Source organism: Dendrobates tinctorius, unplaced genomic scaffold (genome assembly GCF_039654945.1).
Source record: "Dendrobates tinctorius isolate UK_male_01 unplaced genomic scaffold, ASM3965494v1 ptg000007l, whole genome shotgun sequence".
NCBI lineage: Eukaryota > Metazoa > Chordata > Amphibia > Anura > Dendrobatidae > Dendrobates > Dendrobates tinctorius.
In genome coordinates, this window is record NW_027361675.1 from 45,440,418 (window position 1) to 45,459,390 (window position 18,973).

The 18,973-nt window shown below is 42.2% G+C and overlaps 1 protein-coding gene across 2 annotated transcripts in view; it reads left to right on the plus strand.

The window, feature by feature from the left end:
• Window positions 1-18,973, plus strand: part of BEND2 (BEN domain containing 2) — a 66,515-nt gene that overhangs the window by 10,615 nt on the left and 36,927 nt on the right. For both annotated transcript variants that reach the window (XM_073574156.1, XM_073574163.1), the window contains exon 3: window positions 16,544-16,615. In XM_073574156.1, the coding sequence (XP_073430257.1) occupies window positions 16,544-16,615 (72 nt within the window). The remainder of the gene's footprint in view (window positions 1-16,543; window positions 16,616-18,973) is intronic.

An 18,973-nucleotide genomic window follows, 5' to 3' on the forward strand; every position in this document is an offset into this window, starting at 1 on the left:
ACTGGAAATGCAGTGACGAAAGGGATTCTCCAGTTGCAAGAAATCTGTGGGGAATTAAAAAACAATCAATTAGTTTTAAATCACAGCATTACATACCAAAACTCAGCTATAACACTTGGAGATACAAACTACCACCAACAAGATTGCAGTGAAAGTGTGCTCTGATGCGATCACATCCAATAAATGTGGCTTACCTTAAAGTCACCATCAGACGCTCTGCGGGTGAAACAGAGAAGCGGCAATAGGTGTCTGCTTTTCTTATGAGGTGTGCAATGCGCTCCACCAAGTAATCAAAATTCTCCATTTTCATCCGAACATATCCAAAAAATTTATCCGGGTGTCGTCGAAGGTCCATGCAGAGTGTAGAATAGACCCCACGCGTCATTCTCTTGGCTGTGATGGGGTGGATCCACAAACGTCGTCTACGATGCCTGATGTGCTGCTGTCTCGCTCTCTCCTTCTCCAGAACAATCGCCCTCAAACGATTCGCCTCCGCTATAAAATCCGCCAAATTCTTCAAAATATTTCCAATCACAACATCCATCTTCGCCAGTAACTTGCTCTTCTCTCCAACCTGCACTTTCTCCTCGACAACCTGTCAAAGAAGGGCTGTAGGAACACTCTATATATAGTTTTCCAGTAGCCAATCCCGTTCAGAAGGCCACAAGGGTCAATTTTAAAAACCGGATCCGGCGTAATCCGTCGAAAAACGGATAGAAAAACGGATGAACCGGATGAGACGGATCCGGTTTTGTCTGTCAAGAACAAGACGGATCCGGCAGAAAACCGGATCCGTCACATCCGGTTTTACTAAACATTTGCCGGATCCGGCGTTCCGGCACGACGTCGGATCGCGCCTGACGCCGAAAACCTGATGTGTGAAAGTAGCCTTACATGCCTTGGGTGCTATCAATGAGGTTTTTAGTGGTTGGCTGAGGAATGTTCTGACACGCTGAATGACTTAGATGGACAAATCATCAAGATCTGCACCCTTTGCACTGGTCAACCAATGACGTCACGTACATGCTGATTGGGAGATAAGTTCAAAGACATTCAGGCCATGGAGCCTGCTCAGAGTAGCACGAGCTACATGTGGCGAGATGTTGTCATATTGAAAAATGGCTCCTGGGACACACTGAAGATATGGTCATACCACTGATTCCATCACCAAATCGATATAATGCTGAGCTGTTAATGTATCTGAAATGAGGACTAGAAGGGTCTGGATACTGTATATTATACCAGTCCAAATCATAAACCCAGGGGTAGGACTACTGTGATGGTCCCTTGTGAAGGCCTCTTCATGGAGTTGCCTGTGTGAGCTCAGATTTGAAGAATAGCTGATAGTGGTCCATTCTGTACTGCAAGTGAAATTGGACATCACATACCAAATCTAAAATATCAGTGCCTACGGAAACAAGCAAATGGCGTTTGCATGAAAGTGGCCTACAAGCTAGATGTCAACCTACAGGTCTTCCACTGACCAAACACCACCACTTCGAAAAGCTATCACGGTGTAGAGCAAGACTCCAGTGAAGGCTTAAATGAGGTCTCTAATCTTCAGCGAGACCACATGGCAACACCATGAAGAGGCTTTCACAAAGGGATGTGAAAGTATCCCAGGAATGGTTTTTCAGCATGATAATGCCAGGCCACATGTTGCTCATGTTACTGTGAGCAGCATAGCTTTCACAAAGGGATGTGAAAGTATCCCAGGAACGTTTTTTCAGCATGATAATGCCAGGCCACATGTTGCTCATGTTACTGTGAGCAGCATATATGGCCTAAACGTGCTACCATAGGCTACAGTATCTCCAGACTTGTCTCTCATCGAGCACATTGGAAACGTCATTGGACTGCAATAACAAAGGCAACTGCCAGCAGTGGATCTTGATGTTTTGTTCAAGTGCATTCAGCATGACAAACACTCCTCAACCATTAATAACTTCAGTGATATGATGCCAAGGTGTACAAGTGTCTGTACTTCTGCATCTGTTGCTCATACTCGATACTGAATAAATCGAGATGTTTTGACAGTTTGGTTTCCATTTTTCCCCATCATTTGCAAATCATTAATATGTCCATAGATCCTGTGATTTTTACCAATTCAAGACTGGTAAAAATACACTTTTCTGTTTCTGTTATGCCACTTTGCATTAATTCCTGAAAATCACTTGAAGGGTAAATAAACTACCCTAACAGCGGTTTTAAATATTTCAGGGGATGCTGTTCTTTTTAAAAGTGGTATCACTTTTGAGGATCTACCAATATATAGGACCCCTAAAGTCACATCAAACCTTGATAGGTCTCTAAAGAAATGAATTTTGTACATTTCCTTGAAAAAATGAAAAAATACTGCTACATTTTTAAACCTCCTAAAATGCTAACAAAATAAAATAACATTTTACAAATGGTGCTGATGTAAAGTAGACATGTGGGAAATCTTATTTAGTAAATTTTTGCTATGGTATGACTATCTAGATTAGGGCTGAGTCGGACGGCCCTATGTCTCGTGGGAGAATCGCATCGCACTGCACGGACTGGCCCGCCACCTCTCCTAACCTGAGCATGACAGTATGATGGATTACTATGCAGCTGTCAAGCTCAGGTCAGGAGAGCCGACAGCCAGTGCGAGGTTTACCATGCGATCCTCGGACGAGAAATACGGCAGTCTGTCTCTGCCCTTAACCCCTTCCTGACATCAGACGTACTATCCCGTCCATGGGACCCGGGCCCCTAAGCCCATGGACGGGAAAGTACGTCTAGCGCGATCAGCGGCGCCCACATGGTGAGCGCCGCTGATCGCGGCCGGGTGTCAGCCGATTATCACAGCTGACACCCGGCACTATGTGTCAGGGGCTGTCACGGACCGCCCCCGACACGTTAACCCCTTGCACACCGCGATCATGTTTGATCGGGAGCACGGCTCCCTCCGTGCTTCCCTGAGCCCCCCACGGCAGCGCAATGTGCAGCGCTGCTGCGGGGGACTCCTTTCCTCCAGGCCCCCGGATCCAAGATGGCGACGGGGGCCTTCGGGGGCCTGGAGGAAGCTGGCTTCCTCAGTGCCTGCAAAGCGCAGGCATGAGGAAGCCTTGTGCACTGCCTGTGACAGATTGCTGATCTGTCACAGTGATCTGTGATGTGACAGATCAGCGATCTGTCACAGGACAGTGATGTCCCACCTGGGACTATGTAATAAAGTAAAAAAAAAATTAAAAAAAGTGTAAAAATAATTAAAAAAAAATCGCCAAATAAATTAGTAAAAAAAAAAAAAAAAAAAATATTCCCCAATAAATTCATTTTTTGAAAATAAAAAAACCCCAAAACAATAAAAGTACACATATTAGGTATCGCCGCGTCCGTAACGACCCGCCCTATAAAACTGTCCCATTAGTTAACCCCTTTAGCGAACCCCTAAAAAATTAAAAATAAAAAACGAAGCAAAAAATAATGATTTATTATCATACCGCCAAACAAAAAGTGTAATAACGCGCGATCAAAAAGACGCATATAAATATCCATGGTACCGCTGAAAACGTCATCTTGTCCCGCAAAAAACGAGCCGCCACACAGCATCATCAGCGAAAAAATAAAAAAGTTATAGCTCGCAGAATAAAGCGATGCAAAAATAATTATTTTTTATATAAAATAGTTTTCATTGCATAAAAGCGCCAAAACATAAAAAAAGACCTAAATGAGGTATCGCTGTAACCGTACTGACCCGAAGAATAAAACCGCTTTATCAATTTTACCGCACGCGGAACGGTGTAAACGCACTCCCCCAAAAGAAATTCATGAAACGCTGGTTTTTGTTCATTCTGCGTCCCAAAAATCGGAATAAAAAGCGATCAAAAAATGTCACGTGCCCGAAAATGGTACCAATAAAAACGTCAACTCGTCCCGCAAAAAATAAGACCTCACATGACTCGGTGGGTCAAAATACGGAAAAATTATAGCTCTCAATATGTGGTGATGCAAAAACTATTTTTACAATAAAAAGCGTCTTAGCGTGCGACAGCTGCCAAAAATAAAAACCGCCATAAATAGTAAATCAAACCCCCCGTTATCACCCCCTTAGTTAGGGAAAAATAATAAAATTAAAAAAATGTATTTATTTCCATTTTTCCGTTAGGGTTAGGGCTAGGGCTAGGGTTAGGGCTTGGGTTAGGGCTGAGATTAGGGTTAGGGGTGTGTTGGGGTTCGGGTTGGAGTTAGAATTGGGGGTTTCCACTGTTTGGGCACATCAGGGGCTCTCCAAATGCAACATTGCGTCTGATCTCAATTCCAGCCAATTCTGAGTTGAAAAAGTCCTATGGTGCTCCTTCCCTTCCAAGCTCTGCCATGCGCCCAAACAGTGTTTTACCCCCACATGTAGGGTATCAGCCTACTCAGGACAATTTCAAAACAATTTTTGGGGTCCAATTTCTCCTGTTACCCTTAGGAAAATAAAAAATTGGGGGCAAAAATATCATTTTTGTGGAAAAAAATGATTTTTTTATTTTCACGTCCGAGCGTTATAAACTTCTGTGAAGCACTTGGGGGTTCAAAGTGCTCACCACACATCTAGATAAGTTCCGTGGGGGGGGTCTAGTGTCCAAAATGGGGTCACTTGTTGGGAGTTTCAATAGTTTAGGTACATCAGGGGCTCTCCAAACGCACGACACCCGCAGACCATTCCATCAAAGTCTGCATTCCAAAACGTCACTACTTCCCTTCCGAGACCCGACGTGTGTCCATACAGTAGTTTTCTCCCACATATGGGGTGTCAGCGTACTCAGGACAATTTGGACAACAACTTTTGGGGTTCAATTTCTCCTGTTACCCTTGGGAAAATAAAAAAATTGGGGACTAATTGATCATGTTTGTGGAAAAAATACAATTTTTTTATTTTCATGCCCGGGCATTATAAACTTCTGTGAAGCCCTTGGGGGTTCAAAGTGCTCACCTCACATCTAGATAAGTTCCTTAGGGGGTCTAGTTTTCAAAATGGGGTCATTTGTGGGGGGTTTCCACTGTTTAGGTACATTAGGGGCTCTCCAAAGGCAACATGACACCCGCAGACCATTCCATCAATGTCTGCATTCCAAAACGTCACTACTTCCCTTCCGAGCCCTGACGTGTGTCCATACAGTAGTTTTCTCCCACATATGGGGTGTCAGCTTACTCAGGACAAGTTGGACAACAACTTTTGGGGTTCAATTTCTCCTGTTACCCTTGGGAAAATAAAAAAATTGGGGAATAATTGATCATGTTTGTGGAAAAAATACGATTTTTTTATTTTCATGCCCTGGCATTATAAACTTCTGTGAAGCCCTTGGGGGTTCAAAGTGCTCACCTCACATCTAGATAAGTTCCTTAGGGGGTCTAGTTTTCAAAATGGGGTCATTTGTGGGGAGTTTCCACTGTTTAGGTACATTAGGGGCTCTCCAAAGGCAACATGACACCCGCAGACCATTCCATCAATGTCTGCATTCCAAAACGTCACTACTTCCCTTCCGATCCCCGACGTGTGCCCATACAGTAGTTTTCTCCCACATATGGGGTATCAGCATACTCAGGACAAATTGGACAACAACTTTTGGGGTCCAATTTCTCCTGTTACCCTTGGGAAAATAAAAAAAATGGTGACTGAAAGATCATGTTTGTGGAAAAAATACGAATTTTTTATTTTCACGCCCGGGCGTTATAAACTTCTGTGAAGCACTGGGGGGTTTAAAGTGCTCACCACACATCTAGATAAGTTCCTTGGGGGGTCTTGTTTCCAAAATGGTGTCATTTGTGGGAGGTTTCCACTGTTTAGGTACTTCAGGGGTTTTCCAATCGCGACATGGAGTCCGATCTCAATTCCAGCCAAAAACGTCAAATGGCGCTGCTTCCCTTCCGAGCTCTGCCATGCGCCCAAATAGTGGTTTACCCCCACATGTGGGGTATCAGCGTACTCAGGACAAATTGCACAATAACTTTTAGGGTGCTGTTACCCTTGGAAAAATAAGAATTGAGGGTGAAAAGATCATTTTTGTGGAAAAAATATGATTATTTAATTGTACGGCTTTATGTTATAAACTTCTGTGAAGCCCTTGGGGGTTCAAAGTTCTCACCACACATCTAGATAAGTTCCTTAGGGGGTCTAGTTTCCAAAATGGTGTCATTTGTGGGGGGTTTCCTCTGTTTAGGTACATCAGGGGTTTTCCAATCGCGACATGGTGTCCGATCTCAATTCCAGCCAAAAACGTCAAATGGCGCTGCTTCCCTTCCGAGCTCTGCCATGCGCCCAAATAGTGGTTTACACCCACATGTGGGGTATCAGCGTACTCAGGACAAATTGCACAATAACTTTTAGGGTGCTGTTACCCTTGGAAAAATAAGAATTGAGGGTGAAAAGATCATTTTTGTGGAAAAAATATGATTTTTTAATTGTACGGCTTTATGTTATAAACTTCTGTGAAGCCCTTGGGGGTTCAAAGTTCTCACCACACATCTAGATAAGTTCCTTAGGGGGTCTAGTTTCCAAAATGGTGTCATTTGTGGGGGGTTTCCACTGTTTTGGTACATCAGGGGTTTTCCAATCGCGACATGATGTCCGATCTCAATTCCAGCCAAAAACGTCAAATGGCGCTGCTTCCCTTCCGAGGTCTGCCATGCGCCCAAATAGTGGTTTACCCCCACATGTGGGGTATTAGCATACTCAGGACAAATTGCACAATAACTTTTAGGGTCCTGTTACCCTTGGGAAAATAAAAATTGGGGTGAAAAGATCATTTTTGTGGAAAAAATATGATTTTTTAATTGTACCGCTGTACGTTATAAACTTCTGTAAAGCCCTTGTGGGTTCAAAGTTCTCACCACATATCTAGATAAGTTCCTTGGGGGGGTCTAGTTTCCAAAATGTGGTCACTTGTAGGGGGTTTCCACTGTTTAGGTACATCAGGGACTCTCCAAACGTGACATGGCGTCCGATCTGAATTCCAGCCAATTTTGCATTGAAAAAGTCAAACGGCGCTCCTTCCATTCTGAGCTCTGCCATGCGCCGAAACAGTCGTTCCCCCCCCACAAATCAGGTATCAGCGTACTCAGGACAAATTGCACAATAACTTTTGCAGTCCAATTTCTCCTGTTACCCTTGGTAAAATAAAAAAATTGAACCTGAAGTATTTTTTTTGTGAATAAAAGTTAGATGTTCATTTTTTTTAAAATATTCAAAAAAATTCCTGTGACGCACCTAAAGGGTTAATAAACTTCTTGAATGTGGTTTTGAGCACCTTAAGGGGTGCAGTTTTTAGAATGGTGTCACTTTTGGGTATTTTCAATCATATAGACCCCTCAAAGTGGCTTCAAATGTGATGTGGTCCTAAAAATAAAATGGTGTTGTAAAAATGAGAAATCGCTGGTCAACTTTTAACCCTTATAACTTCCTAACAAAAAAAAATTTTGGTTCCAAAATTGTGCTGATGTAAAGTAAACATGTGGGAAATGTTAGTTATCAAGTTTTTTGTGTGCCGTATCTCTGTGATTTAAGGGCATAAAAATTCAAAGTTGGAAAATTGCGAAATTTTCAAAATTTTTGCCAAATTTCCGTTTTTTTCACAAATAAACGCAAGCTATTTGAATGAAATTTTACCACTAACATGACGTACAATATGTCACGAGAAAACAATGTCAGAATCACCGGGATCCATGGAAGCGTTCCAGAGTTATGACCTCATAAAGGTACAGTGGTCAGAATTGTAAAAATTGGCCCGGTCATGAACGTGCAAACCACCCTTGGGGGTGAAGGGGTTAAAGAAGATAATCATTCAAAGTTTGAAAATTGCTAATTTTCTTACATTTTTGTCAAATTTTGTATATTTTTTTTGTAAATAAACACAAAACATATCGACCTCAATTTACCATTATTATAAATTATAATGAAACAAAATCTCAAAAATCACTGGGATTTGTTGAAGAATTCCAGAGTTATTACTACATAAAGTGATACTGGTCAGATTTAAAAAATTCGGCCCAGTCAACTAAGGGGTTTAATAAATTCTGTTTTTCTTTTGTCACCATTTTGACACTTATACAATTCTAAATTTTTGTAAATTTCTTTATAGGGGAGCAAACAAACTATTAAAAATCATAAATACATTCTCCCTGTAGGTGGAGTTCCTTTTCCTGGAATATATTTCAAGAGGCGTTCTTGCAAAAAAACAGGCTAAAATATCACATGGGCAAAACCAAAACGGCAATAATATACTTCTTTGTCTATAAAAACCATTAACATATGCTCTGTAACTAATGTAGGCGGTCCTAAATTATGTATGGAGAAGTTGAGGTATTAGTTGAATTGTAGTAAGTATATTATATTCAGACTCTATACCTCCCTAAGACTTGCTGTTTTATACTGATAGGGCTGTATAGCAGAGCGTACAATACTATGTGATCTTTGCTTTATCTAAAACAACCACACGCCCATGTATTATACAGCAGCATGTGCCAGAGTTGGAAATGCAACACTGTATATGTAGAATTGCAATGCCTATATTATATACTAGCTGAAGAGCCCGGCGCTGACCGGGCATAGTAACTAACTGTGGTTAGTTATAACAAATTATAATTATCCTCCATCCCATAGTCCCGTGCCCATATACCCATCATACATATCCACCATCCCATAGGCCCATGCCCATATACCCGTCATACATATCCTCCATCCCATAGTCGAGTGCCCATATACCCATCACACATCCTTCATCCCATAGTCCCATGCCCATATACCCATCTTACATATTCGCCATCCCATAGTCGAGTGCCCATATACCCATCACACATCCTCCATCCCATAGTCCCGTGCCCATATACCCATCTTACATATTCATCATCCCATAGTCGAGTGCCCATATACCCATCACACATCCTTCATCTCATAGTCCCATGCCCATATACCCATCATACATATCCTCCATCCCATAGTCCCGTGCCCATATACCCGTCATACATATCCTCCATCCCATAGTCCCGTGCCCATATACCCGTCATACATATCCTCCATCCCATAGTCCCGTGCCCATATACCCATCACACATCCTCCATCCCATAGTCCGGTGCCCATATACCCATCACACATCCTCCATCCCATAGTCAACCATTATGACATCATAATGAGCGGCAGGGCTTGCAACCTATGATGACATCAGCGTCGCCATGACAACCATTATGACATAATGAGGGGCGCACACACTGTTCCCCCATTATGTAGATAGGGGCATTATGACATCATAATGAGGGGCGGGGCTTGACGCTCACACACTTTTTCCCCATTATGTAGATAGGGGCAAAATTGTTTGGTGAATTGGAACGCGCGGGGTTAAAATTTCGCCTCACAACATAGCTTAGGTTCTCTCTGGGTCCAGACGCGTGATTGTGCCAAATTTTGTGGCTGTAGCTGCGACGGTGCGGATGCCTATCCCGGACACACACACACACACACACACACACACACATACATACACACTTTGAGCTATATATATTAGATTTTACATCACTAGGCATTGAAATTCTACATATATTTTTGGCGTTCTGAGCACAATCATGATCAGATATCCGCATACAACTATGGCACATGTCACATATATTGGTTCCGAGACACAAGATTGTTGCGCACCGTTTGCACATGGTGCACATGCGCCTATTACATAACTCTGGTGCACAGTTTAGTTGACCACTAATGTTTTTATTAATCACAAATAATATGCAGAGCAGCATTCCAACCATTCCCACAATTGTCCTCTCCCTATGCTAGTGGTCAGGACAAAGCTTCCCAATCACATTTTACTAGCAAACCTGTCCTCTTGTCGGACAACTTCTAGATTTTACTGCTACCTTTTTTGGGTAATTCTGACTTTTTGATCAATTTTTAATTCCTTCACCCCGAAGCCTGTTTTCATCTTCTTGACCATGCCAATTTTTTTCAGTTCTGACCACTGTCACTTTAGGTGGTAACAAGTCTGGAATGTATCAACGTATCACTGATTCTGAGATTGTTTTCTTGTGACATATTGTACTTCATGATAGTAGTAAAATTTGTTTGATATGACTTATTTGTGAAAATATCGGAAATTTGGCTAAAATTTTGAAAATATTCCAATTTTCAAACTTTTAATTATTATGCCCGTATGTCAGTTATGTCACACGTAATAGTTAAGGCTGGTTTCACATTAGCACTTTTTAAGCGCACGCACGGCCGGGGGTAGCTCCGCCCCCGAGCCGGCTCTCTGCCCGGCATGCCCGCCCATTGCTTGTAGCGCCGCCTCCTAGCGGACAGCGGCGCCTGCGATCGGCGCACCCTATCTTTAGCATAGGGTGCGCAGATCGTGCGCAGGCCGTGCGCTAGTTGCGCTTTGACCTGCGCTGCGCACTTTTGACGGTGCGCCGTGCGCACCAAAATCCGAAAAGTTCGATTTTGGCGCGCACGGCGCACCGTCAAAGGTGCGCAGCGCAGGTCAAAGCGCAACTAGCGCACGGCCTGCGCACGATCTGCGCACCCTATGCTAAAGATAGGGTGCGCCGATCGCAGGCGCCGCTGTCCGCTAGGAGGCGGCGCTACAAGCAAGGGGCGGGCACGCCGGGCAGAGAGCCGGCTCGGGGGCGGAGCTACCCCCGGCCGTGCGCTTAAAAAGCGCTAATGTGAAACCAGCCTTATAAATAATATTTTCAACATGTCTACTTTACATCAGCACAATTTTTCAAACATAATATTTTATTGTTAGGAAGTTATAAGGGTTAAAAGTTGACCAGCCATTTCTCATTTTTACAACAAAATTTACAAAACCATTTTTTTACGGACCACAACACATTTGAAGTGACACTGAGGGGCCTATATGACAGAAAATACCCCAAACTGATACTATTCTAAAAACTCAAAACCATTTAACCCTTTAGTGATGGGGCCAAATTTTAAAAATCTTACCAGTGTCACTTTATGTAGTAATAACTCTGGAACGCTTCAACATATCTCAGTGATTTTGAGACTGTTTTTTCGTGACATATTATGCTTTATGATATTACATTTAGGTTGATATGTTTTGTGTTCATTTTTAAAAATGATCAGAAATTTGACAAAACTGTAAAGAAATTGCAATTTTCAAACTTTGAAAGATTATCCCTTTAATCCAGATAGTCATACCATAGCAAAACATTAATAAATAACATTTCCCACATGTCTGCTTTAAATCGGCACTATTTGTAAAATGTTATTATATTTTGTTAGCATTTTAGGAGGTTTAAAAATGTAGCTGCAATTTTCCCTTTTTCCAAGGTAAATTTTCAAAATAATTTTTTTTAGAGTACTATCCAGGTTTGAAGTGACTTTGGGGGGGCTATATATTGGAAACTCCCCAAAAGTGATACAATTTAAAAACAGCACCCTTTGACATAGTGAAAACTGCTGTCCGGTAGTTTATTAACTCTTCGGGTGATTTTCAGGAATTAAAGCAAAGTGGCATAACAACAATGACAAAATGTATTTTTATGACCTACATGTCACTAACGTCTGAACATGTTACTATAGCCGACAGACTCTAAAGCCGCTATTTGGTCATGAACTGCCATGGCAAACATCAAGACTGCACAATACGATGTAGTCACTTTCCTAGAGCTTGTTCTTCACTTGGGTGGATGTTACGAAGAAGTTTGTCTTCACCATGGAATGGATTCTGCGATCATCCACCACCGTTGTCTTCCATGGATGTCCAGGGCTTTTTTGAAGTCCCAAGCTCAAAACTTGATTTGGCTACTCCTAAGATTTCTGTTATTTCTCTGATTTCTTTTTTTTTTAATGGTCTGTTTCAATTCCACTGAGAGCTTCTTTGGCTGCATGTTGTGGGTTCACAGCAACAGCTTCCAAATGCAAATGCCACACCTGGAATCGGCTCCAGATCTTTTACCTGCTTAATTGATTATGGATTAACCCCTTGACTCCCGGAGTTTTTTTCGTTTTTCGCTCCCCTTCTTTCCAGAACTTTTTTATTTTTCCGTCAATGTGGCCATGTGAGGGCTTATTTTTTGCGGGACAAGTTTTGCTTTTAAACGACACCATTGGTTTTACCATGTCGTGTACTCGAAAACGGGAAAAAAATTCCAAGTGCGGTGATATTGCAAAAAAAGTGCAATCCCACACCAGTTCATAGACACCAAACATGTCTATGTTCTCTTTTATCTAAGTGGTGAAAAAAATTTCCAAAGTTTGCTAAAAAAAAAATAAAAAAAAATTGTGCAATTTTCTGAGACCCGTAGCGTCTCCATTTTTCGTGATCTGGGGTCGGGTGAGAGCTTATTTTTTGCGTGCCGGGCTGGCGTTTTTAATTATACCACTTTTGTGCAAATACATTCTTTTTTATCGCCCATTATTGCATTTTAATGCAATGTCGCGGCGACCAAAAAAAAGTAATTCTGGCGTTTTGAATTTTTTCTCACTACACCGTTTACCAATCGGGTTAATACTTTTTTTTTATTGATAGATCAGGTGATTCTGAACACGGCAATACCTAATATGTGCATGTGTGATTTTTTTTTTTATTATTATTGTTTTATTTTGATTGGGGCGAAAGGGGGGTGATTTGAACTTTTAGGTTTTTATTTTTTTTATTTTTTTTTAAACTTTTTTTTACTTTTGGCATGTTTCAATAGCCTCCATAGGAGGCTTGAAGCATGCACAACTCGATAGGCTCTGCTACATATGGGCGATGAACAGATCGCCCATATGTAGCAGATTTACTGCAGTGCTTTGAGTGCTGGCCACCGGGTGGCGCTCAAAGCGATCTGCCTGCAACAACCATAGAGGTCTCTATGAGACCTCTAGTTGTCAGGGCAACGCTTCGCCGACCCCCAATCACGTGATGGGGGGGGTCGGTGATGAGCTCACTTCCGGCCCGGCGGAATGCCTGCTCTCAGTTTTGACAGTGGGATTTAACTAGTTAATAGGCACAGAGGACGGCGATTCCACTCGCGCCTATTGCAGGCACATGTCAGCTGTTTATAACAGCTGACATGCCGCGGCTTTGAGGTGGGCTCAACGCCGGAGCCCACCTTAAAGCAGGGGATCCTTACCGATGACGTACTATTCCGTCATTGGTAAGGAAGGGGTTAATGCGGAAGAGGCCCATGCGACCCATTAAAGAGTTTTTGAGATAATTGTCCTATTACTTTTGGTCCCCTTTAAAATGAGGCTGCTACATATTAACCCCTTTACTCCCAAGGGTGGTTTGCATGTTAATTCCCGGGCCAATTTTTACAATTCTGACCACTGTCCCTTTATGAGGTAATAACTCTGAAACGCTTCCATGGATCTCAGTGATTCTGACACTGTTTTCTCGTGACATATTGTACTTCATGTTAGTGGTAAAATTTCATTCCTATAACGTTTATTTGTGAAAAAAGCGGAAATTTGGCGAAAATTTCGCAATTTTCCAACTTTGAATTTTTATGCTCTTAAATCACAGAGATATGGCACACAAAAAACTTAATAAATAACATTTTCCACGTGTTTACTTTACACCAGCACAATTTGGGAACCAAAATTTTTTTTTTGTTAGGAAGTTATAAGGGTTAAAAGTTGACCAGCGATTTCTCATTTTTACAACACCATTTTATTTTTAAGGACCACGTCACATTTGAAGTCACTTTGAGGGGTCTATATGATAGAAAATACCCCAAAGTGACACCATTCTAAAACTGCACCACTCAAGGTGCTCAAAACCACATTCAAGAAGTTTATTAACCCTTCAGGTGCTTCACAGGAATTTTTTTGAATGTTTAAAAAAAAGAACATTTAACTTTTTTTCACAAAAAAAATTACTTCAGGTTCAATTTTTTTATTTTACCAAGGGTATCAGGAGAAATTGAACTGGAAAAGTTATTGTGCAATTTGTCCTGAGTACGCTGATATGTGGGGGGGAACCACTGTTTGGGCGCCTGGCAGAGCTTGGAAGGGAAGGTGCGCCGTTTGACTTTTTCACGGCAAAATTGGCTGGAATTCAGATCGAATGCCATGTCACGTTTGGAGAGCTCCTTATGTGCCTAAACAGTGGAAACCCCCCACAAGTGACCCCATTTTGGAGACTAGACCCCCCAAGGAACTTATCTAGATATGTAGTGATCACTTTGAACCCACAAGGGCTTCACAGAAGTTTATAACGTACAGCCGTACAATTAAAAAAATCATATTTTTTCCACAAAAGTGATCTTTTCACCCCCAATTTTTATTTTCCCAAGAGTAACAGGACCCCAAAAGTTATTGTGCAATTTGTCCTGAGTATGCTGACACCCCATATATGGGGGTAAACCACTATTTGGGCACATGGCAGAGCTCGGAAGGGAAGCAGCGCCATTTAACTTTTTTGGCTGGAATTGAGATCGGACGCCATGTCGCATTTGGAAAGCCCCTGATGTGCCAAAACAGTGGAAACCCCTCAATTCTAACTCCAACCCTAACCCTAGCCCTAACCCTAGCCCTAATGGGAAAATCGAAATAAAAAAATGTTTATTTTATTATTTTTCCCTAACTAAGGGGGTGATAACGGGGGGTTTGATTTACTATATGTGGCAGGTTTTTATGTTTGGCAGCTGTCATACGCTAAAAGACGCTTTTTATTGTAAAAATAGTTTTTGCATCACCACATTTTGAGAGCTATAATTTTTCCATATTTTGACCCACCGAGTCATGTGAGGTCTTATTTTTTGCAGGACGAGTTGACGTTTTTATTGGTACCATTTTCCGGCATGTGACATCTTTTTCATTGCTTTTTATTCCGATTTTTGTGACGCAGAATGAGCAAAAACCAGCGTTTCATGAATTTAACTAATGGGACAGTTTTATAGGGTGGGTCATTACGGATGTGGCGATACCAAATATGTGTACTATTATTATTTTTTTTAATTATTTTAAAAAAATGAATTTATTAGGGAATATTTTTTTTAAAAATTTATTTAGCAATTTTTTAAAAATTATTTTTACACTTTTTTTTTTTTTTTTTTTAACTTTATTATAATGTCCCAGGGGGGACATCACTGTCATGTGACAGATCGCTGATCTGTCACATCACAGATCGCTGTGACAGATCAGCGATCTGTCACAGGCACTGCTGCAGGCTTCCTCATGCCTGCGCTCTGCGGGCAGTGAGAAAGCCAGCTCCCTGCAAGCCCCCGAAGGTCCCCGTCGCCATATTGGATCCGGGGGCCTGCAGGGAGGGAGGCCCCCGAAGCAGCGCTGCACATTGCACTGCTGTGGGGGTCTCAGGGAAGCTCGGAAGGAGCCCCCTCCCTGCCGATGCTTCCTTTAACCCCCGGTACACCGCGATCATGTTTGATCGCGGTGTGCCAGGGGTTAGCGTGTCGGGGGGCGGTCCGTGACCACTCCTGACACACAGTGCCGGGTGTCAGCTGTGATAATCAGCTGACACCCAGCCGCGATCAGCTGCGCTCCCCCCGTGAGGGGTGCTACAGTCCCCATTCACTATCCTGTGAGCGGCAGCTGTAATCTCTCTTCTTGCACCTTGATTGACAGCTTGCTGTACAGCGCGTGTGCGCGGAGCAGGCTCCGTCAAGATCTGGTGGAGTGAAAACAGCGCATAGACCGTGTAGGGAGCAGTGAATGTAACAGCTCCCTGCAGCACCCCCATGACTGGAAACAAGCTGCTACATGGAATCTACAGCGTAATTTTGTCAGTGTAGCCGAGCTTCCAATAACCAGCCTAACATGTTTAAAATGCAATACCAATACATCTGCAGGTAAATAGTGTTTTTGTAGGCGACCGGTTCTTTTTAAAACTTTTCTAAAACAATACTTACCAGTCAAACAAGTGTTCTTGAACATGTGATCAAAGTTCCATTGATAATACATTATTCTATTTATGCACTGCATTACCTAACCACTCAGCGTTGACAGGTAGCCTAATAGACTGCAGCTGAGGTATATAGCAGATACACAGGCTGCCGTTACGCTTGCGGTTATCATGGCAAACCATCAGCACCCCGTGATGGTGCTGCAGAATTGCCGAAACGGGGAGGGATCACCCTCTGTCAGACTCCTCATTTGCTGCTGGGACTATTGAGATGCCTTGTAGGGAGTTAGTGCTGGAATTGGAGCTGACTCCAGTCCCAGCACATGCAGCAAGAGCTTAGCTGTGCATAACAGCCAGCACCTGTTGTGGATGGCACAAGCACAACTCCTGTGCCCACACCATTCCTGGGCTGTAATTGTACACCCGATTGTGGTAAACTTGCAATCTGGACATACAGTTACGCACATTCAACACTGTTGACATGTATCAAATAGTATCTGGGTGGAACTGAACAGACCCTTAGTGACCAGAAGAAGAGATCTTTCGTTTGTTATAGCACATGTGTGCATTGCATAAGTCATTAATTTATATTAATTTTGTCTCTGATTTTTTATTATTTATTTATATTTTCCCTCTGAACATATTTATATGTACTTTTTGATGCTTGTTATTTTGTAATGCTTACCATTTTTAACATTGTCCCTTTGCTTTTGTTGTTACATGTGTAGATGTCTGTGCAGGGTGAAGAATATGAAGATATTAACAATCTAGAGTATGACTATGAGGCAGAATATGAGAATGTAAGTAGTCTTATGTGTTTTTTTTTAATGGTTATGGAAATATTTTGGTGAAAGTGATTTTTTTTTTAGCATTTCCATTTTCCCTGTCCCACATTGATATGTCTGATATGAATTACCACTGGATGTTGTATTATGCTTTTTTTTAATATACACTTCTCTCAATATTTGCATGAGTCATGTTGTTTATTAATACAGTAGGATTCGTCCTGTCGATGATGATCCCGCACCCACTGTTCAATCTGCAGTGCACAACTGCATTGTTCGCCATGAAGTATTTTCCTACAGCCTGCCCAACTCACAGATTTAATTAGTAACAACAGCCAATTGACTGTTTCCAAAAAAGGATGTGCTGATGATCAGTTTTATGTCATCGAATTATCATTCAATGTTCGATCACTGGTCATATTTAAGGAAGAGTCAGATGGCCATATAACTCAGACGAGGATCGCAACGTAATGCTTGGACTGGCTGTGAGCTCCTCCCGTCCTGAGCGTAATCGCTGCATAGAAACACATGCTGTCTAGCTTAGCTCAGGAGAGCCGATAGCCAATTTGAGCATTACATTGCGATCAGCGTCCAAGTTAGGCTAGTTTCACATTAGCGTTTACAGCCGCCACAAAGCCCCGCCCCCTGCCGCGCATCCGCCGGTAGCTCCGCCTACGGACGCATGACGCTGCATGCGTCCTACGTCACCTATCTTTAGCACTGGGGACGCAGGCCGTGCACAGTATGCGTTTGGCGGCGCATGCGTCCTTTTGACGCTGCGCCGAGCGCACCAAATTGCAACCTGTTGCGTTTGGCGCTGGTCGGCGCAGCGTCAAAAGGATGCATGCGCCGCCAAACGCATACTGCGCACGGCCTGCGTCCCCAGGGCTAAAGATAGGGGACGCAGGACACATGCAGCGTCATGCGTCCGTAGGTGGAGCTACCGGCGGAGGCGTGGCAGGGGGCGGGGCTTAGCGGCGGCAGTGCGCAGCCCGACGCTGCGGCCGTAAACGCTAATGTGAAACTAGCCTTATACAGACATCTGACTCTTCCCTAAAAATAAATGTCAATGAAGACCATTAATTGTCAATGGTGTGAATATGTGTTATCTGTTCCAGCTTTTAATATAAGTGTTATTTGTCACTGTAATCCTCCTTCTTGTGTGAAGGTTTATTGTATTGTTAAATTTATATTTTTATATTTGATTAAAAATATAAATAGTGACATCTTAAATAAAAGAAACACCTCACTGTTTATTGGCTTCAGCGGTTACATGCTGACTGCTTGGGGAAAAAAAACTGGTAGGACTTCTGGAACTTCAGCACTGGATTGTCAAAGGAAAGAAACTATGATTATTATTTTTTATTTTTTTTATTTTACCATTTGCTGCAGTTTAAAAAAAAAAAAAAAGTTGAGAAACCCCTTTAATTAGTTAATTGATGACGGAATATACAGTCATATGTAAAAGTTTGGGCACCCCTATTAATGTTAACCTTTTTTCTTTATAACAATTTTGTTTTTTGCAACTGGTATTTCAGTTTCATATATCTAATAACTGATGGACTCAGTTATATTTCTGGATTCAAATGAGGTTTATTGTACTAACAGAAAATGTGCAATCTGCATTTAAACAAAATTTGACCGGTGCAAAAGTATGGGCACCCTTATCATTTTCTTGATTTGAACACTCCTAACTACTTTTTACTGACTTCCTGAAGCACTAAATTGGTTTTGTAACCTCATTGAGCTTTGAACTTCATAGCCAGGTGTATCAAATCATGATAAAAGGTATTTAAAGTGGCCACTTGCAAGTAGTTCTCCTATTTGATTCTCCTATGAAGAGTGGCATCATGGGCTCCTCAAAACAACTCTCAAATGATCTGAAAACAAAGATTATTCCACATAGCTTTTCAGGGGAAGGATACAAAAAGTTGTCTCAGAGATTTAACCAGTCAGTTTCCACTGTGAGGAACATAGTAAGGAAATGGAAGAACACAGGTACAGTTCTTGTTAAGCCCAGAAGTGGCAGGCCAAGAAAAATATCAGAAAGGCAGAGAAGAAGAATGGTGAGAACAGTCAAGGACAATCCACAGACCACCTCCGAAGACCTGCAGCATCATCTTGCTGCAGATGGTGTCACTGTGCATCGGTCAACAATACAGCGCACTTTGCACAAGGAGAAGCTGTATGGGAGAGTGATGCGAAAGAAGCCGTTTCTGCAAGCACGCCACAAACAGAGTCGCCTGAGGTATGCAAACGCACATTTGGACAAGCCAGTTACATTATGGAAGAAGGTCCTGTGGACTGATGAAACAAAGATTGAGTTGTTTGGTCATACAAAAAGGCGTTATGCATGCGCTGTATTGTTGACCG